Source organism: Thalassophryne amazonica, chromosome 19, assembly GCF_902500255.1.
Source record: "Thalassophryne amazonica chromosome 19, fThaAma1.1, whole genome shotgun sequence".
Classification (NCBI taxonomy): Eukaryota; Metazoa; Chordata; class Actinopteri; order Batrachoidiformes; family Batrachoididae; genus Thalassophryne; species Thalassophryne amazonica.
Window position 1 is genome coordinate 38,016,363 of NC_047121.1, and position 21,792 is coordinate 38,038,154.

General features: G+C 40.6%; 1 protein-coding gene across 2 annotated transcripts in view; it reads left to right on the forward strand.

Moving 5' to 3' along the window:
- Window positions 1–21,792, forward strand: part of stard9 (StAR-related lipid transfer (START) domain containing 9) — an 85,189-nt gene that overhangs the window by 47,349 nt on the left and 16,048 nt on the right. For both annotated transcript variants that reach the window (XM_034194851.1, XM_034194852.1), the window contains exons 4-20: window positions 1,204–1,320; window positions 3,516–3,548; window positions 3,674–3,735; window positions 6,982–7,094; window positions 10,664–10,806; window positions 10,985–11,052; window positions 11,254–11,351; window positions 12,091–12,303; window positions 13,406–13,503; window positions 13,593–13,670; window positions 13,919–13,996; window positions 16,134–16,307; window positions 17,064–17,115; window positions 17,980–18,105; window positions 19,363–19,445; window positions 19,693–19,754; window positions 21,576–21,769. In XM_034194851.1, the coding sequence (XP_034050742.1) occupies window positions 1,204–1,320; window positions 3,516–3,548; window positions 3,674–3,735; window positions 6,982–7,094; window positions 10,664–10,806; window positions 10,985–11,052; window positions 11,254–11,351; window positions 12,091–12,303; window positions 13,406–13,503; window positions 13,593–13,670; window positions 13,919–13,996; window positions 16,134–16,307; window positions 17,064–17,115; window positions 17,980–18,105; window positions 19,363–19,445; window positions 19,693–19,754; window positions 21,576–21,769 (1,792 nt within the window). The remainder of the gene's footprint in view (window positions 1–1,203; window positions 1,321–3,515; window positions 3,549–3,673; window positions 3,736–6,981; window positions 7,095–10,663; window positions 10,807–10,984; window positions 11,053–11,253; window positions 11,352–12,090; window positions 12,304–13,405; window positions 13,504–13,592; window positions 13,671–13,918; window positions 13,997–16,133; window positions 16,308–17,063; window positions 17,116–17,979; window positions 18,106–19,362; window positions 19,446–19,692; window positions 19,755–21,575; window positions 21,770–21,792) is intronic.

Sequence of the window (21,792 nt, forward strand, 5' to 3'; positions counted from 1 at the left end):
TTGTTACTGAGCAAAGAAGAAGTGAGTCCTATATAGATCTTGAAGTCCATTAGGTCAGTGCTTTTCCCTGGATACTGTAGTGTGATGAGGATGACAGTCTATGGCTCCTCCTGGACAGGACACTGGTACATTACAGGTTACTTCCTGAGCCAAGAGCAGCACCCATTTACAGCTGGGTGGACTGGGACAGTCCAGATGAAATGTCTTGTCCAAGGACACAGAGGGGTATTGTGAAGCACACACCTGGAACTAGACCCTAGTGTATAAATTGGACGTACAAATGTCTAACCCACTGAGAAAAGTACTGTAAACAAAATGCATATCTGTGTAAACTTACAGTCAGTGTCCTGGATGCATTAAATATATTTTATGGGTTGATTTTCTTGTTGATGCGTTGAAAATAAGCTGTGAAGTAGAAAAATTAAATAAACTCTGTATGTGTTTTAATTTGAACTGAGGCTATAGCAGGACACAGTTGGCGTCCTAAGATCTTCAGTTTTGGGGGAGACTCCTCCGGGCTAGATGGGTTTTGTACTAGTCATTGTCCACACTCATTAAAATAAATGTTGGAATTTGGCCTTGTGATAATAATCTCCAGGCTCTGGCTCTCACATGCAGGCAAAGAGAAAAGGAAAACAACATCTCAGTTGATTGTTTTGAGTCCGACCTTCCCGGATCCCCCGCCTCACCACCGTGCTTTTAGGCAGCGTTTATTTTCCCAACACAGGCATTTTTGGAAGCCCCCACACACTTTCTACTCTCATACTGGTACACTAGCTTGCTTAAACACATGCACACAAACACACATTTTGCAGTGTTGTTTACATAGAGCTTTCACTCCATCAGCTTCCCACCACTGACCTGCTGCAGCAGCATTGTGATCGTAAGGTTTTGATGTAAATGCGAAATCATGAAAAAACAATGCGTTTCAAACCAGTGATGTTGGCTTGGAACTTAACCACAAGAGCAAATACTTTCTTTACAATAATATTTGGGATGTGTTTGTGGGAATCATTCTTATTCTTGACAGTCGTGTTAAGTTGGTAAAAATCAGGAGTCGGCTTTCTGCTTAATTACATAAATATTTGAGGAAAGTGGTTCATAAAATCCAGGTATTTCACTCCACCCAGTTCCTTACATCATAGCTCTCTTATCCTTCTTTGTATTTGTAATTCAGGGTGTGTATGTGGTGTTGCTCCTCAGGTGTTCCAGGACCTGGGTGTGTCGGTGCTGGCCGGTGCTTCTGAAGGATATAATGTGTGTCTATTTGCTTACGGCCAAACCGGATCTGGAAAGACGTACACCATGATGGGGACACCGGTGAGGAGAGTGAAATGCATTCTCTAATGGCAGATGGGTTGCTGGTTGTTATATAATACTGAGATCATGCTGTTGTTGAACAAGAATTTAATAATAACAAATGGAACACAGAATTGATTAACTTAAATAATTTAGTTAATTGTCTGCATTGTCTCTTTTTACTTAAGTAGACCTGCATGCTGTCTGCAGTACACTTATTTTAAATCTAAAAATGTATTGGATAAGTACATTTCCACAAGTAATCAAACAATGACACTTTCCAAAAATAATATGAATAAAACATCACATTTTGGTGCAGTTAACAACAGAATTTATCAGTAGATGACCTCTCCTTGTTTCTGGAAGAGAATGAAAACTTCAGTAACGAATTGTTGTATTTGCCTCCCAGGGTTCAAAGCCCAGACATTCCTCTAAGTCTTTGTATTGGTGGAGATGTGTCCAGAAGGGCATGTGGCATAAATTTGTACCAACTCAACATGTGATCCATTGGACAAACAGGATCAGTCAAACACATCATATGCACACTTGCAGCATTTCTCTGTTTTATGTAGGGATAGACCAATTATTGACTTGACCGACTATTAGCTGATTATCGGCCATGCCAGTTATCAGCATCAGATGATTACCGGCATCGGCCTATTATCTGTCTATTCCTACATAGCACCCAGAGGGATTATCGCCTGATGCCGATTATCAGCCCAACCGATTATCATCTATCCCTACAGAGCACCCAGAGGGTTTATTGCCTGATGCAGATTATTGGCCCAGCCAGTTATCTATCCCTACAGAGCACCCAGAGGGATTATCGGCAAATGCAGATTATCGGCCCAGCATATTATCAATCTATCCCTAGTTTTATGGCCCAGTCCCACTTAAGAGCAGCATGTTGTAATCAGACTTCCCTGCTGCATTTTCTACAGTTTACCTGCTCATAATTTTGTCATGAATGGCTGCACCCTGACTTAATCTTCTTGTTGCCTTGTTGTAAACCACTGTAGACCCAGTTTAGGAGCTGCAAATTAATGCAGGAAACGGTTCCTCCTTGTCTTGTCATAAATGGCTCCAACCTCAGTGAAAATTATCACACTGGAAAAAGAGAATGGTGGAAAAAGACTCATGCAAGCTTTGTTCTGTTTCCACCATTCCAGTGGCAGACCCGTCTTTTGGCCAGTAGATGATCACATGAGGCATGCTAGTTTTGCAGTGTTAATGAGACGGTGATATGACGTCATTTTAGTGTTTTACACAACCTTTTATTAAAACGGGAAGCTGTAAATGTCATTGATGCTTAAAAAAGTTAACTTTTTGTGATGTTAAAGCTTACATTTTATCTGTAATGTCACAAAATGACTCCTTTTATCTGATACGTGTAACTGGTGCCTTTAACCATCTTTAAGGGCCTATAGTCACACTTCAGAAGCCCCCCCCCCCCCCCCCCCAACTTTACCTTTATCAGCTCCTATGAGTTTACATGGGAGCTTCATTAGATGTGCTGAAACACAAAATTACAACATAGTAGAAATTTTAGCATAATTCAGATTCAGCGAGTATGTGTATCCTATTATAGACTATTGATTGCTCATGGATCATATCTATTTCAACAAAAGAGTGTGTGGAGATTCTAGATCTTTGTAATATCATAAGGATTTTTTCAACAGTATTACAGAAAAAGATGGAAAAAAAATACTGAGACAAATCAGGATCGCCAAGTTGAATTGACTCTTCCATGATCCAATTAACATCTGACCGGATTCTGTTGAAACCCATTGGTTACTTTTTGCCATGTTGTGGACAAGTCCAGACAAAGAAATAGACAAATGCATGAACCTACAACCTGCTGATTGATGGATAAAGATATAAAAAAAAATTCAGTACAGGCTGCTTTGCGAATATATGGAAAGTAAATATTTCATTAGGATTCCGGTATGGATCCACGTCAGTTTAGCATATGCATTGCACTGGATGCTCTTCCTGATTCAATTCCAGAAGATGTACATAGAAAATGTGATAGGAGTGGCCTTGAAGTGGGGATGTTGTCTGATGTCTGTTTGGAGGAAAACATGCTAGCCACTTGCACCATTGATGATAATAATAATAATAAATGTATAACCAAATCCTAAATCTTGCTTTGAACAGAACTAAATTCTGCTGTCTTCTTACTCTCTACTTTTGGACTTTTTCTTGTTTGATTTCAGGATGCCATTGGCTTGACTCCTCGGATCTGTCAGGTAAGCCATTGAATTGTAATTTGTGCCTTTGCCAACGTAAGTTAAATCAAGGGAATCACTTTAGGGTTTTTCAGTATTTGGAACTGTAATGAGATGAAAATGTACATCCCCTTCTTTCCACACAGGGTCTTTTTAGGTCTGTGGACAGTTTTTCTGATGGGCCGAACACAAGCAGAGTGGAGATCAGGTAGCGTGTGATTGTCTTTGCTTTTTGTCAGAACACTCAGAATTGGAACCCATTTGAAAGACATAAGCCGAAGGTTTTTCAGACAAACTGGAGATTTATTTTTTGCAGTTTAGGGCTAAGGATAGGGACGTATGGGAAGAGCTGCTTTGTCTGCTGCCACTGTGACCCAGTCCTGGATAAGTGGTAGACAATAAATAAATGAGAGTTTAGGACAGACAAAGGTGTAGAAGTGACTGACAGCACTCCAGCCTGTTTAGCAGTCTCCCAGTTACTCCCAGGGCTGACATTGCTTAGCTTTAATGTGAGGCAGACACTGAGACTGAAGATGTTCTGGGCTTGGACAGGCTGTTGCCATTTGACAGGGAAGAATAACAGGTAGGTAGATGTATACGAGGCACTGGTCAGATAGACAGATCAGGTGGTGGAGAAGGTGACTAAAGCTGGCCACTCACTTCATGATGATACAATGCACTTGTGCCTTATCAGCGTAACACAGTAAATGAAAATCACATTGCATCTATTGCAGAACATAGCACAAACATTACAATATACGTTGGCTTGTATCTAATCTATATCCTCATAAATTTCTCTGTGGAAGTCTGATGGACTTTGGCCACAAGTGGATATACAACCCCTGGCAATAATTATGGAATCACCGGCCTCGGAGGATGTTCATTCAGTTGTTTAATTTTGTAGAAAAAAGCAGATCACAGACATGACACAAAACTAAAGGCATTTCAAATGGCAACTTTCTGGCTTTAAGAAACACTATAAGAAATCAGGAAAAATAATTGTGGCAGTCAGTAACGGTTACTTTTTTAGACCAAGCAGAGGGAAAAAAATATGGAATCACTCAATTCTGAGGAATAAATTATGGAATCACCCTGTAAATTTTCATCCCCAAAACTAACACCTGCATCAAATCAGATCTGCTCGTTAGTTTGCATCTAAAAAGGACTGATCACACCTTGGAGAGCTGTTGCACCAAGTGGACTGACATGAATCATGGCTCCAACACGAGAGATGTCAATTGAAACAAAGGAGAGGATTATCAAACTCTTAAAAGAGGGTAAATCATCACGCAATGTTGCAAAAGATGTTGGTTGTTCACAGTCAGCTGTGTCTAAACTCTGGACCAAATACAAAGAACATGGGAAGGTTGTTAAAGGCAAACGTACTGGTAGACCAAGGAAGACATCAAAGCGTCAAGACAGAAAACTTAAAGCAATATGTCTCAAAAATCGAAAATGCACAACAAAACAAATGAGGAACGAATGGGAGGAAATTGGAGTCAACGTCTGTGACCGAACTGTAAAAAACCACCTAAAGGAAATGGGATTTACATACAGAAAAGCTAAACGAAAGCCATCATTAACACCTAAACAGAAAAAAACAAGGTTACAATGGGCTAAGGAAAAGCAATCGTGGACTGTGGATGACTGGATGAAAGTCATATTCAGTGATGAATTTCGAATCTGCATTGGGGAAGGTGATGATGCTGGAACTTTTGTTTGGTGCTGTTCCAGTGAGATTTATAAAGATGACTGCCTGAAGAGAACATGTAAATTTCCACAGTCATTGATGATATGGGGATGCATGTCAGGTAAAGGCACTGGGGAGATGGCTGTCATTACATCATCAATAAATGCACAAGTTTACGTTGATATTTTGGACACTTTTCTTATCCCATCAATTGAAAGTATGTTTGGGGATGATGAAATCATTTTTCAAGATGATAATGCATCTTGCCATATAGCAAAAACTGTGAAAACATTCCTTGCAAAAAGACACATAGGGTCAATGTCATGGCCTGCAAATAGTCCGGATCTTAATCCAATTGAAAATCTTTGGTGGAAGTTGAAGAAAATGGTCCATGACAAGGCTCCAACCTGCAAAGCTGATCTGGCAACAGCAATCAGAGAAAGTTGGAGCCAGATTGATGAAGAGTACTGTTTGTCACTCATTAGGTCCATGCCTCAGAGACTGCAAGCTGTTATAAAAGCCAGAGGTGGTGCAACAAAATACTAGTGATGTGTTGGAGCGTTCTTTTGTTTTTCATGATTCCATAATTTTTTCCTCAGAATTGAGTGATTCCATATTTTTTTCCCTCTGCTTGGTCTAAAAAAGTAACCGTTACCGACTGCCACAATTTTTTTTTCCTGATTTCTTATAGTGTTTCTTAAAGCCAGAAAGTTGCCATTTGAAATGACTTTAGTTTTGTGTCATGTCTGTGATCTGCTTTTTTTCTACAAAATTAAACAACTGAATGAACATCCACCGAGGCCGGTGATTCCATAATTTTTGCCAGGGGTTGTATTATTACATTCTTATTTTGGGCTGCTCCTGTTCTGCAAGTGCAAATGTGTGGCATCATCGTGTAGCTAGTGGCCAGTTTAAGACTGCTGCAGGAGGTGATCAATAACATGAAGACCAGAGCGGACTTGCAGACACATAGACCAACAGACCAGCAGACCAGCTAGAGGTTGCAGCTGTGGAGTGTTGAATAACCCAGGAATGACTTGGACCAACAAATAGATGATAGGACCTGACATACAACAAGCAAAACCCAGGGCTGATGTATTGCAGGGGTGCTGAGGGAAATGAGAAGAAGGTGAGTGAATTAGTGGAATCCAATGCAGGTGTTCCTACAGAGAAGTAGACAGAAGAAAATGCCAATCTCACACACAGGCACAAGAGGGAGAAAGAACACACACAAAAAAACAGAACAACGGCGGCAGAAACCTCCCAAAAACCATAGCAAACACCAAAACCCCATAAGAATTTCCAAACGGATCTAGTAGCTGTGCGACTTGGCACTTTTTATTAGGGTTTCAGCTACTACTTAACATTTACATTCAAGACAGACTTTGTGTTTGTGTAATAATCTTCAGCGGGCTACAGGCAAATTAAAAACTGGATTTTCCTGTCAGTCTCATTGGCATCCTTAACGTCTCACAAGTGATACTAATTATTATGCTGTTTGGGTTGTCTGACATTCACATGCCAGGAAAAAAAGAATGATTTAACTGTTAAAGATAATAATCTAGTGCCCACTTGGGCCACCACTCTGAAGATGAATGGCATGTAGCTTTGATGCTTACTGTTGAAATCATGTTTGTTCTATTTTTTTTTTTTTACACTGAAGTGACTGTGGTCTTAAAATAGAGATTTAATGATCGTATCCAGAGTTTGTTTGGGATCTGTTTATTCTTAGCAGGATGTTGTGTTATGTCTTTGGCCCTGCAGCTTCCTGGAGATCTACAATGAGCGAGTGCGAGACCTGCTGAGTGGAGTGGAGCAGAAGAAGAGAGCATCCCTGCGGGTCAGAGAGCACCCTAACAAAGGACCCTACGTGCAGGGTTAGTCTGATAATACAGTCTCATCTGATGGACGCTCAGCTTGTGAAGCTTCATTTCAGCACCGATCGAATCAGTGTAAAATTGAGTTCAAAAATCACCTGGTGTTTTAATGTTTTACAAAGATTTGAAACAAATCAAGAATCTTTGCATTGGGAGGTCATCCTAATAATCTTTCCGTGTCCTTGAAGAGTTTCAGATTATATTTACTGTACTTGTCACGGCCTCATGATTTAATTTTCCTTGCGGGTTCTGAGCTTTAATAAATGACCGTGTGTGTGACTAATGAGCAGGCAGCAGCTCATCATTTAGTTAAATAATCACGTGGAAGGAGAGCACATGAGCGGGTACCGAAGAATAGATCCTTTGCCTGTCATACGCAGTCAGACACATTCGTCCAAATGACACATTTGGATATGTTACAGTACATGGTTTGAAGTACAAGTTAAATTTCTAAGTGTCTGTGGTATACAGTATGTCTCTTGGGGAAGTTTTGTTCTGTACTCTCAGCCTTCCTGGCTCTAATTTAAACTTCTTTAAGTTAATTTCCTCTGTCTTTTTTTCTCTCCGACTCATGGCTTAATTTTTTTTTTAAGTTTTTTCCTCTCATCCCCACCTTGCTGTGTTTAAAACCACACATCCACTCATTGTGTGTCTTGGGAGAAATCACACTTGTCCAGAGGAAGTGAGATAATTTCCTCGTGTTCTAAGCAGAACACTTCACTGTGTACAGAGACAGACAGAGCGAGCGTGTTTAATAGTCTTACTTTATACTTGTTCTCCAGCCAGCAGTGGTTTACTGTTCCTGCTATTCTTCTGAAACATTTAAAAGCTGGACTCACTGGTCAAATAACCAGACGGAATCGAGAATCATTTGTTATAATGTAACAATGTGTTTTTCAGATTACTTTTCCAAACACATGTGATACTACAACAAATTATGGAATAAAAAATGTGTTGTACACTTTGGCATCCCTTCTTCAATATTAAATATTAATATGATTAAAGAAGGGACGCATGTAGAACTAAAGTGTACAATACTTTTTTTTTTTTAAGGCTACTTGCCGTAATAAGCACCTCACTACAATCCTTGGTGTGTGTTACTTTCCGATTGCATCTACAACTATCAACAACAGGTTTGGTTGCATCCCACAGCAGCCTGTACTCAAGGTTCTGGAAATGGAGCAGTATCTCCACCTGGTGGTCATTTCCTATTAATACAGGTACAGTAAAGTTTTGTCAAGTGCTTAAGGCCCAGTCACACGGCAGTGAAGCCCAAACGAAACAAGAAATCTGGACTTTTGTTGACTTTCACGTAGCTTCGTTCCTGTGGCTGGTGCTTCGTCAGGATTTTTAAACTGTCGAAAAATTGGAACGAATGCCGCTGAAATCCTCAATTCGTCTGTATTTCGTTTTGCTATTGTTCTTGATGGTTTCTTATGGTTTGCTTAGTTTTTGTAATGTTAGCGTTTAGTTCGACTTCGTTCGACCAGCTGAATGTTTTCATACAGTGCAGAAGCCAGTTTGTGAGCGCTGCTGCTGCCACCACGTTCATGTACCGTCGGAATTTACAGGGCAAACTCAGCCTGATTGCTTGGATTTTTTTTACCTGGGTGGGTGGTCAGCTTCACAGGGCTCAAGCACCTTATATAGGCCAGAATTAATCTTTTGTGTGGATACACTGAATTATTTTACCAAAAATAAAATGAAAACCACACTCCTGCCACAAGCAACTGCTAAATTTGAAACAACAAAAAAAGTTCTGTATTTTCCGACAGTACTTGAACACAGCGGCGGCAGCAGCAATCGCCTTCTACGTGAGCTTCTTATTTTCTTATTAAATATAACAATATGAGTGTACAACCCCAATTCCAATGAAGTTGGGACGTTGTGTAAAATGTAAATAAAAGCAGAATACTATGATTTGCAAATCCTCTTCAACCTATATTCAATTGAATACACCACAAACACAAGATATTTAATGTTCAAACTGATACACTTTATTGTTTTTGTGCAAATATTTGCTCATTTTGAAATGGATGTCTGCAGCACATTTCAAAAAAGCTGGGACAGTGGTATGTTTACCACTGTGTTACATCACCTTTCCTTCTGACAACACTCAATAAGCATTTGGGAACTGAGGACACTTCATAATGCGCCACACATTTTCAATGGGTGACAGGTCTGGACTGCAGGCAGGCCAGTCTAGTACCCGCACTCTTTTACTACGAAGCCACGCTGTTGTAACATGTGCAGAACGTGGCTTGGCATTGTCTTGCTGAAATAAGCAGGGAGGTCCCTGAAAAAGATGTTGCTCGGATGGCAGCATGTGTTGCTCCAAAACCTGGATGTACCTTTCAGCATTGATGGTGCCATCACAGATGTGTAAGTTGCTCATGCCATGGGCACTAACACACCCCCATACCATCACAGATGCTGGCTTTTGAACTTTGCGCTGGTAATAATCTGGATGGTATTTTTCCTATTTTGTCTGGAGGACACGACGTCCATGATTTCCAAAAATAGTTTGAAATGTGGACTCATCAGACCATAGCACACTTTTCCCCTTTTCAAATGAGCTCAGGCCCAGACAAGGCGGCTGCGTTTCTGGATGTTGTTGATGTATGGCTTTCGCTTTGCATGGTAGAGTTTTAACTTGCGCTTGTAGATGTAGCGACGAACTGTGTTAACTGACAGTGGTTTTCTCAAGTATTCCTGAGCCCACACGGTAAGATCCTTTACACAATGATGTCGGCTTTTAATGCAGTGCCGCCTGAGGGATCGAAGGTCACGGGCATTCAGTGTTGGTTTTCAGCCTTGCCACTTATGTGTAGAAAGTTCTCCAGATTCTCTGAATCTTCTGATTATATTATGGACTGTAGATGATGGAATCCCTAAATTCCTTACAATTGAATGTTGAAAAACATTGTTCTTAAACTGTTGGACTATTTTTTTCATGCAGTTGTTCACAAAGTGGTGATCCTCACCCCATCTTTGCTTGTGAACAGCTGAGCCTTTTGGGGATGCTCCTTTTATACCCAATCATGACACTCACCTGTTTCCAATTATCCTGTTCACCTGTGGAATGTTCCAAACAGGTGTTTTTTTGAGCATTCATCAACTTTCCCAGTCTTTTGTTGCCACTGTCCCAGCTTTTTTCAAACGTGTTGCAGGTATCCATTTCAAAATGAGCAAATATTTGCACAAAAACAATAAAGTTTATCAGTTTGAACATTAAATATCTTGTCTTTGTGGTGTATTCAATTGAATATAGGTTGAAGAGGATTTGCAAATCATTGTATTCTGTTTTATTTACATTTTACACAACATCCCAACTTCATTGGAATTGGGGTTGTATTACACATTCAATTGTGAGGAAAAATATGCAGGAATATGCAGCTTGTCAGCTTTTATATATATAATGTATCTTGGTACAAAACAGTAGTTGGTATCCTCCATTCAGCTTTTGTAACTTTTCCTGTTGTGGTATTTGGCTTCATATATAATTTAAAAATAAACAGTAACTTTAGCATAATTGTTTCAACTGGTCACATTTCTTTCTGTTTAAACAGACCTTTCACAGCACGTTGTCTCCGACTGCAAGCAGGCGATGGACCTTTTGGAGGAAGGCATCGCCAACCGCATCACCGCGGCAACCCACAACCACGATGCCAGCAGCAGATCCCACGCCATCTTTACCATCCAGTACACACAGGTCGTGATCTCCATCAACACCCACCGCTTATGTGCAGTCATACTCAGCTGTTACAGTTACCGACTTAATATCAGTTTATTTATGCTTTACATAAATTCTAATCTGCATTTCATGTTCTTAATGTGAAGCTTTTATTGGTGTGCGATAGATGATGTTGGTTTTGTTGTTTTCTCAACAGGCAATACTAGAGAATAACCTTCCTTCAGAAATTGTTAGCAAGATTAACCTGGTCGATCTGGCTGGGAGGTGAGACTTACAGTATTTCCTGCTATTTTGTGTCTTTTTCCTCTAACGTCTTGAGTTAAATCTATGACAAAACTGCCCCCTAGTGGCTTTCTATGGCTGTCTTGACATTTTATGAAATACCCATCTTCACGTTGCTTTGTCTGGAACATTTATAATTTTCGTTGACATAAAGTTCAGTTTTGTTTGTGTTTTGTGTACCAGTGAACGAGCAGACCCACAGTACTGCAGAGACAGACTGACAGAGGGCGGCAACATCAACAAGTCTTTAGTCACTTTGGGCATTGTCATCTCTGCTCTTGGTAACTTTTTTGTACTTAAATTGGGTGAATATTTCTGATAAGAATACATTTTTATTTAGACCAACTGCAGTGTGCATTTACAACAACAACAGTAATAATTTCAATTTGTATTATTTATTTCGTGACAAATCACAGCATAAGTTATTCCAATGTGTTATTATACTTCAGAATGAAGTATCTAAAGGAATGCAGAACTGTGAGTCATCGATCAGACTCCTGGAGTGTGCAGAGTTTGCGTCCATATCAATGCATGTTTTCAGTCATCCAGGTAGGAGATTTTGAAAAGTATACTGTCCACCAACTAGACCTCCTGGTCCTCAAGACATCCCGCCACCCATCCAAGTCATCTCCCCACCCGTCCAAGTCATCTCCCCAGTAATAAAAAATCCTTGATAGTGTGGTGATGCTGACTGGGGCCTGTATATCTCAGTGGACAGTAGAGGGCAGTATGACAGCCATGAAGTCAATGGTTGAAAAGGTGCAGAGAGGAAATCCTTCAGCAAGCAGCTCGGACAGAAGGAAACAGAGCAGACTTACAATAATAACAAGAAGGCATTATTGTTTAGTAATATCTGTTTAGTGTCCCCATCAGCAGGAGAGTCCTATATTCAGCTAACACTACCCAAAAATACACCTAAATCTATATATATATATATTAAAAAAATAAAAGTTAATTTCAGTCACTTTCTAGTCACTTTTCACTCAAATGTTCTATACTTTATTTCTATTTTCTGTGCAGCCCAGAACTCCCAGATGTCCAGCAGTTGCCAGAGTATCAACAGCATGACCTCTGACGGTGAGGTCAGCGTGGTGGGCAGTCACACCAGCTCCCTGTCTGGAGGAGGAGGAGGAGGTGGGAGGAGACACTGCTTTATCCCTTACAGAGACTCAGTCTTAACATGGCTCCTGAAAGACAGCCTGGGTGGAAACTCAAAGACCATCATGATTGCAAGTGAGTGTATTGGAGGATTCCTTCACTAGGGTTCTTGCAGGATCACTCAGTTTTTGTTTGTTTGTTTGTTTTGGAGGTGTGTCATGATTATAAGTTGTGCTTGTCAAGAGAAATTTCTGTCCTTCGATCCGTCTTTAGGGTAAAACCTTCTGCATCCGGAAAACTCTCAAAATCTAAATTTTTATACATTAATACTGGGAAGTCAAAGATCTGCGTGCCCAAAAAGTCAGTGAATTTATGACATTTGTAAATGCTTTTTTTTTTTTTTTTTTTTTTGCTGTGTTTTGGGTTTCAAGTAGGAAATGTACAGAAGCCCTGAAATGCTCACATCGCCCGCTAGATGGTGACAAAAGCTCCTCAAATGTCCGGCAAGATTTCGACTGTTTATTAATTTGAGAAGTTAACCTGTGGTGGAAATAAGATGGGCTGACAGTCAAAAATCAACTTACAGTTGTGTCCCTTGTCCTGTTGGGCAATTTGTGTGCGTGTTTATTTATTTATGTCAGAAATGTCTGCCTTCAACAGATTTACCACAATACCGTACTGTGTGTATTTCTTAATGATTAATGTAAATGAAGTCCAAGACATATTCAGTCATTTGGAAATGTTTATGTATCCATCCCCTGATTTGTCTCAAGAAAGCTAGCTGGCTGTCAAACTGCTGATTTGTATGAGCAGTAATATTTAGTTTGTCTAATTACTTATGGACACTGAAAACAGACAGTCTGTGTGACCATAATTCCTAAATAGTTAATTAACTGCATTTGTTAAACCCGTTGAATTAAAGTTAACCATCTACACGACAAGCTCATTACATCCTGTTTTCATTTGAGCTCCAGTGTGCTGGTCTGCGGAGGAGAAAATTACAAAAATTATTCTTGTCTAGCTACTTATGGCCCTGACTGTATTTGGTTAATATATTGCTGCCATTAACTAAGTTGGTGAGTTAATTTCGCATTTTGTTTAGTCTTGGCATCAATATCAGCTTTACAGCAAAATCAGTGGGTTGGTCTCAATTTGAACATTCACGAGAAGCATTTTTATTCACGTTGTTACTTTAAATGGTTGTTTCTCTGTGTGTGTTAATGTGTACTTGATGCAGCTGTGTCGCCCTCCGTTAGCTGTTACAATGAGACCCTCAGCACCCTTCGCTATGCTGCTCATGCCAGAAATATTGTCAACAAGCCCCGTGTTAATGAGGTCAGTGGCCAATAAGCCTCGACTGCCAAGACTTCACGCCTGATATAAACGTGTTAAATAGGTATATGTCGGCTTTGATTTCTGTGCAGGATGCTAATGTTCGGCTGATCAGGGAACTAAGAGAGGAGATAGACAGACTGAAGAGTATGCTGCTCAGTTTCGAAATGGTACGTGACCTTTTTTATTGTTAGAACATAGAGACAAGTCTATCTGGGTTACATTTTGGTGGCTTTTATGCGTTGAATGAAAGTGATTCCCACAATACATCTTAGTTGGTAAGGCTTAATACAGTTCTTTCTATTCTTATGACATTTCTTATCCACACGATGGTATTACATTATAATCAGTTTGACATTTTACTTCCAAACAGTATGTTGACTTATCTATTTTTTTTTCCAACTATCTTGACTGACAGCAGCGTAATCCCAGTCCATCCCTGAGTGATGAGAGAGATGGAAATCTTTCTGACATTGTGCTACAGAATGAACTAAAGGTAACATAGAACCGACACAGATAATAACATCTGTTTGAGAGATGTAACATCATCACAGCGCACAGTAAACCAGGGTTCTTCAATTTAATACTTTTAAAGACAGCTAACAGAAAATAAATGCAGTGCAATGTCAAATAACTGTCAGCAGATTGAGGAATGCACTGTCTGAGCCAATACATTCAAAGCACAATTTATATATATATATATATATATATATATATATATATATATATATATACTCACCGGCCACCTTATTATTTACACCTGTTCAATAGCTTGTTAATGCAAATAGCTAATCAGCCAATCACGACAGCAACCCAATGCATTTAGGCATCTAGATGTGGTGAAGACAACCTGCTGAAGCTCAAACTGAGCATCTGACTGGGGAAGAAAGGTGATTGAAGTGTCTCTGAACGTGGCACGGTTGTTGTTGCCATACGGCTTGGTCTGAGTATTTGAGAAACTGCTGATCTACTGGAATTTTCACAAACAACCATCTCTAGGGTTTACAGAGAATGGTCCAAAGAAGCGAAGCTATCCAGTGAGCAGCAGTTGTGTGGATGAAAATGCCTTGTTGATGTCAGAGGAGAATGGCCAGACTGGTTGAATGCTACCATGTCAATATGGACCAATATCTCTGAGGAATGTTTCCAACACCTTGTTGAATCTATGTCACCAAGAATTAAGGTAGTTCTGAAGGCAAAAGAGGGTCCAACCTGGTAATAGCAAGGTGTACCTAATAAAGTGGCTGGTGAGTGTTGTCTGTGTATGTCTGTGTTTATTTATAAAAGTGTATAATCAAACACTTCCCAATATAGTAATGTAATATTTTGTCAAGTCATGTCTGGAACCATGCCCTGGTGTGCATCGCCACATCCACAACACCACAAAACCACCTTGGGTCCTGGATAGCAACCACACAGGCAGACAACTGGTCCATCCCCACCCCTCAAAAACAGTCATCTATCTGCCTCAGCCAGGTGAAGCATACATGTCCTCTTAGCTTTCTTCAGCTGCTGAGGTCCCTTAGCTTGAAAGGACATAAATGATGGATCATGCCCAGATAAACACGCCACTTGGTCACAATGCAGTAGTTGGCACAGCCTCATGGTGTATGTGATACTCCTCAATAGTGTTTCCCGAAGTCACCAGTCATTTGACACAAAGTCATTCCAGCACTATCCAAGGATCCTCCTCTGGGACCAAAGACATCCAGTTACTGCCATAGGTCACTGATTAGTGTTCAAGTATCACAAACTTTACAGTAAGACAGGAAGCATCAAGACTCTCAAGACTTTGACCTTCGACTGCTTCCTGCAAAGATATCTGCATTGCCAGACACCTCTGTCCAGCAGTCTCTTGACTCCTTAAGCTTTTCCCAACCATTTCTCTACTTCAGAAGCAGAAGAGCCAGAGACATGAATGTCACTGTCAAGATAAGTGAATGTCTCCACATGTTCAAGACTTTCAGGGCACACAGGTACACTTCTGATGGCTGAGTCCAGGAGGTCATTGAAAGCCTGTATCTTAGTCTTGATCCAGGACAATCACAAACCCAGACACTTGGATGCTGTTATTGAGTCAGCCACAGTGATATTAATGTTGTTGTCCTTTGCTGCTCCTGTTTGTACGGGGCCGCCACAGCAGATACAGCCAGATCCGCATTGGTATTTGGCACAAGTTTTACGTCATATGCCCTTCCTGATGCAACTCCAGCTTTACCTGGAGAAACAGACACAGCCCCTGGTGTTGCGAAGAAGTCTCCTATCCAAGTACTAACCAGGCCCCACACTGCTTAGCTTCTGAGATCTGACAGGATTAGGCTGACACAGAGCAGACTGGCTGCATCAGCCACAGTGATATTAATGCATTGTATAAGTGTAGTTCAAATGTTGTGCTGCATTTGAATGGGAAAATTAAAGCACTGTTTGCAAATACACCAACAGGTCTTACACAGTACAGTACTGTATACATGTATGATGATATACTTGGATATACTCATTACAACCTTTAAATTTCTGGCAAGAGTTCGGGCAGTTCAGGTGCTTCCTGTTGAACGAGGAGCCATGGTAATTTTGGCTGTCATCATTATCACGCCATCACCTGCCCCCATTTTTTGTCCATGTCTTGTCCTCAGGTGGAGCAGCTGACAAAGGACTGGTCAGAGAGCTGGAGAGACCAGAAGGAGCTACAGTGCAGCGTGGACATCAACAGAGACCGGGCCGGCTTCCTCATCAACTCCCTGCAACCGCATTTGGTTAGCCTGGACAGAGACGTTTTCAGCACTGGGGTCGTCCTCTATCACCTCAGGGTACAAATGGATGCATTCTGTCTCTGACTAATCATTATCAACGTTCGTGATGTTTTTTTGTATTAATACTGAAAGTCGTATGTAAATATAGGCAGCATTAGTTGTACAGATTGTATTTAGCATGTACTTTCATGTACTCTGTTTTCACCCCCAGACAGACATTTCTCATTTGCACACATTCTGTTGTCCTCAAATTACACATTTGCAGGAACAACGTGCAAACTCTCAATGTGATACTCTGTATTTTCTCTTCTTTGCCCCAGCTTTCTAGTTACTGTTGTTTTTCCTCAGCTGTCTTGACTTAAACTACTTATTTTTTATCTACTAGGTTCTTTCCTCTACTCCTATTTCTTTGTTTCTCTATGAAGACACTTGAGAAAAGGTGCGTTTTTAATGTCTCTTTCCCCCTTCACTTTGCTCTTCAACTATCCTGTCATTCTCCCTTTCTCTGTGCATCTTTGACAGTGTGTATCTTCCACAATGCATAAAACCAGACTAGATAAGAGGTTGTCAATTCTAAGGTTCGGACTCGGGAAAGCTTAAGCATGTCCCGATTGGGACATGAACAAGTATATCCTTAGGCCTGATATTTACTCTCTTTCCTGCATGTGAAGAACAGAGGACACTTATGAGCACATCTGGTTTTGACAGCATAGAAGGAAGCTGTTAAACCTATTAGGCTTATATTCATGTGTATATGTCTTTAAGTAGTTTTATGGATAGCAATAGTGTTTACGTCATACTTTTCTATTATAGGAAGGCATTACCCGCATTGGACCTCAGGACCAGCTAGAAGAACCACAAATAGGTATTGGCTATTATTTTTTTACTGAGTCAACTATTCATATTCAGTAGTCATTCTACTTTCTGTGCGCCTCATCAGATCTCTGAAGTAATGTCTGGCATTTCTGTATTTCGCTATATGAAAGCATTTTGTTCTGTCATTGTTGAATGACTTTGGCCATTCTTTTAAATATTGCGATTACACAAAACTGATTCATTTACATGTTGTTCTTCATATTTCAAACTCCATACTTACCAATCAGGGGTGCCAAGAATTCTGACCAGGGCCCAGTTTCATGAAACAGTCTAATCTTGTTTAGTCAACTAAGTAAGAGTAAACTGCCTCATGAAAACGGGCCCAGCGCTGTCCCAGTAGGCACGCCAGCATTGTATCAAAGTTAGGGATTTTTTTGGGGGGTTGGGGGGGTTATTATGTTTTTACATCAGTCAACATGATTTTGATGCCCCTCAAACCTCAATCTCCTGAAGCTGTAACAACATCAGGATTTCTATGTTGGTCCTCGTTTTCTGCATTGGTTCAATGTCAGACTTCAACATGGCTCAACACTGGATCAATGTCATTTTGCTTGTTAGAAAATGATAGCATTTTAGTCCCCTGAGCTAGTAGACAAATGTCAGTGGGGAAGGTGAATGAGCAGCACTTTTCTCAGTCCCACATCACTCAGGTGCCTTTGAGCAAGGTCCTTAACTTCCACTTTACTCCTGTTATGTGGTTGAGTGCTTTGCATGGCAGCATCCTGACATTTGTGTGTGAGTGTGTGTGCAGAAGTGAATAGGTGAATGTTTCACGGGTGACCATATTGTAAAAAGCTTTGAGCGTCTGTGTCAGACATACATGCGCTATATCAATTTACCTTTGTCTTACCAGTTCTGCAGGGCACTGCCAGCTGTGAGATTGAAAATCAAGAAGGTGTGGTAACGCTAAGGCCGGTACCAGGTTGTGTCTGCCTGCTGAATGACAGGGAGGTCACTGAGCCTTGCCGACTAGCACAAGGTCAGTTTATATATTTTCAGGAAATCACACAGTTTGTTCCATAGCTCTTGTTCGCACTTTCCTTGTGGTATACATTTAGTACGAATAGGGTTTTTTTAAACTGTAATTTCTGATCAGACATTAATTATATGCATATGCAGACATTTGCTTTCAACAATGCTAATTGTCATTGTGGTGCCTATTAATGTTCAGCTGACATAGTGCCAGTGTGACGTATCAATAAAACATTTGTTTGATATATTGCTCATGGTTGGCCTTTCAGAATATGGGTGAATTCAGCCAAGTACAAAAGATGTACAGTTCCTTAAAAAAGTATTCAGCCGCTTTGGATTTTACACATTTTAATTTGTTTATGGCTAAAATTATCCTCTTTAAACTCAAACTCAAAACAAATCTCTACAACTTCATAGTGGAGTAGAGCAATGAAGGATTTTCTTTCAACAAAACAGATCAAATCTTGGCTTGCATCTCTGATGTACCTCCTGGCAAATTGTAGCTGAACTTTCAAGTCTTCTTTTAAAGAAAATCCTCCTCTGTACAACTTCATCATGAAGCTGTATAACTGGTGATACAAAAGCACAATTTCTCCAGTCACAGCCACATAAGCCTATAACTTCTTCTGGGTTGTCTGGGTGTCTTGGTGGCTTTCCTCGCTTGTTTCCTTCTTGCACAGTCACTTAGTTTTTGAGAACTGCCTCCTCCAGACAGATGTACCATACAGTACTATACTATTTACATTTCTTAAAGACTGATGCAAATTAAGTCTAAGACCTATTCAGTGACTTGGAAATGTTCACGTATTCCTCCGTGACTTGTCTCAAGAAAACTGATTATTTACGTGTATGACACCAAAGCGTTTTGATAGTTTTATATTTTTAGGAAATTGTAGAGATTTGCTTTGAGTTAGAGTTTAAGGAGGAGAATTTTAGATATTTTAATATCGAGAAGCCTGAATTACTTTTTTGTATTTGAGATGTCATAAACAAATTAAAATGTGTGAAATCACAAAGAACTGAATGCGTTTTCAAGGCACTGCATCTGTTGAAGTATGCAGGATGATCTGCATAATTGTAGATAGTATCACATATGGGTTAATGTTGCACAGTCACACATGTCCCCCCCTCCCCCACCACACACACACAAACAGACAGATTTATTTGTAAGATAAGACCTTAGTAAGACTTGAGTACACCATACTGTTTACTGGCCTCAGCTTACATCAGCGTGATGAGGAAGGATTTGTCTGTCCGTCTCTAGGGACTGTGATCACCTTGGGAGGAGTGCACAAGTTCCGCTTCAACCATCCTGCAGAGGCAGCAGTCCTACGGGAACGTCGACGGGTAGGCGGTGTTTAACTGGAAATAATACTGATGATGAACAGACGGTCGGGATGCAATAACATAAACATGTTACTTAGGTTTCCGTACTGAAAATAGTGGATGGGGTTATTTTATGTGCGTGTGTGTGTGTGTGTGTGTGTGTGTGGGGGTGGGGGGGGGGGGTTAGTTTGGAATTAAATATGAATTCCTCTGAGTTATTATTATGGATGTTTGTGTGAGTAATTAATTGTTTCTTTATCATTTTCAGGCCAGTGAGAGTGGTATGACCTGCAAGTATATTGACCTTTGTCCCTTGACCTCTGAGCACAGGTAAATACTGCCACCCAAAACAAAACAAACTCACCAAGCACATCTTATTTGCAGAAAGCTTAGAAATTGCTCTGTTAATGGCAAGATACACATTTGGTAAGAATGTCAAATGTTCCGCATAGTTTCCCTGTACTGTGCAAATGATGAAACAGCTAGTTACAGTTAAATAGATGGTTTGATAATTAAAGTGTGCCACTTTTAACCTTACAAACCACATTTCCTTTAGTTGATGCAGTTTTGATGAAAATGAGGTGCCATTTGTTTATAATCAGGTTTTTCAATCGTGTTCTTTGTGTCATTCACTGGGTGCTACACTTCCAAATAAGTATTTATTTAATTATTTATTTTTACAGAAGGACTTGTAACTTGATAATTCTAATCCAATTACATTTTTTCCACAAATCTTATTGGTTAATCATGTGAGATTTCAGACTGTATAATATCAGGTGTAAGGTCGCAAAATATTGGACCGTTTCACATTTAATGTATTACTCCGCACCCTGACCTGCCATGCGCGCTGCTATGGAGATGTCAATAATGGCGTTGAGAGTGAGACAAAGTCGCGTACCGATGACGATACCGAAATGGGTCAATTTAAGATACCATACAAAAGTATTGACATGGATTATGATACAGAATTACCATTTCACATTTGATGGATTACTCCGCACCCTGACTGCTGTTGGAGCAACGTTGCCTCAACGGTAAGCCTCACCGACCATTTACCTACACAAAAATAAACCGTGCAAATGATGGAATTAGATTAGAATGGGAATAACCCCCTTGTGTCTGATGATTTGCGGACATTCATGCTGGATTATGGTCGCAAATATCTGTTTTAAAGCTCAATTTGCGACCATATAACCAGCATGAACGTCCGCAAATCATCAGACACAAGGGGGTTATTCCCTAATTGACTAGTTTGTTTCATGAAATATGGGAAAAAAAGGCACATTTAATTTTCCAACGAGATGTTTAGTATGGGCTCAGGGTCTCATCACTGCTTTTTGCAGATGATGTGGTCCTGTTGGCTTCTTCGGCCTGTGACCTCCAGCACTCACTGGATCGGTCCGCAGCAGAGTGTGAAGTAGCTCTGATGAGGATCAGCACCTCTCATGCCCTTTCACACCGGGCCAATGTAGAGTCGCCTAATGCCACGTGCCAACTACGTTAGCTTATGCAGCCCTACGCCGGGTTTATGTAGACCTACGTGGCAATACGCTGAGGGAAGCAAAGGGGTCCGCGAAATAGATGCAAAAAATTAAACATGTTAAAATGTTCATGTATCTATCCCCTGACTGATTATTTGCGTATTCCGCCTTGGATGCCTAAATGCATTATTTAATTTTTTTTTTTTTTTTTTTTTTTTTTGAGGACTTTAGGCGTAGAACGCAGGACGCAGTGTTCCATGCAAGTCCACACAACACTCTGCTACTGTATGTAAATATACATAACGCTGCACTACTGTACACCAAGCCTCCGCAGTTGTACACGACCCTACGCTAGAGCGACAAATCCTTTTTGTTTTTATCAGTACATACCTTCATTGCTAGACGCAGCACAGTCCAACTCTACGCAGGCCCGGTGTGAAAGGGGCTTAAATCTGAGGCCATGGTTCTCGGCAGGAAACAGATGGATTGCCTTCTCCGGGTAGGGAATGAGGTTTTGCCCCAAGTGAAGAGTACAAGTACCTTGGGGTCTTGTTCACGAGTGCGGGGACAAAAGTATTGGCTTACCTTGATAGATTGATTTGATTGGATTTTTTTAAAGTAACAGTTTTTCAGTCATGTCTCACCCTTGATCTCTGTGACTGTTTTGTAGTACTGAAGAGTTAACGTTCAAAGGACAACCAGCTGCCTGCCTGTCTCCCAGTGAGGAGCCCACTGACAGGCAGCGAGTGAAGGAGCAGCAGCGTTACGTGGAGTGTTTGCGGCAGGAGATACAAGCTGAACAGAGACAGGCCGAGAGGGAGCTGGAGAGGGAGCAGGCCCACCTCCGACAGCAGCAAATAGAGAGTAAGTACTTTTTCCACAGAATA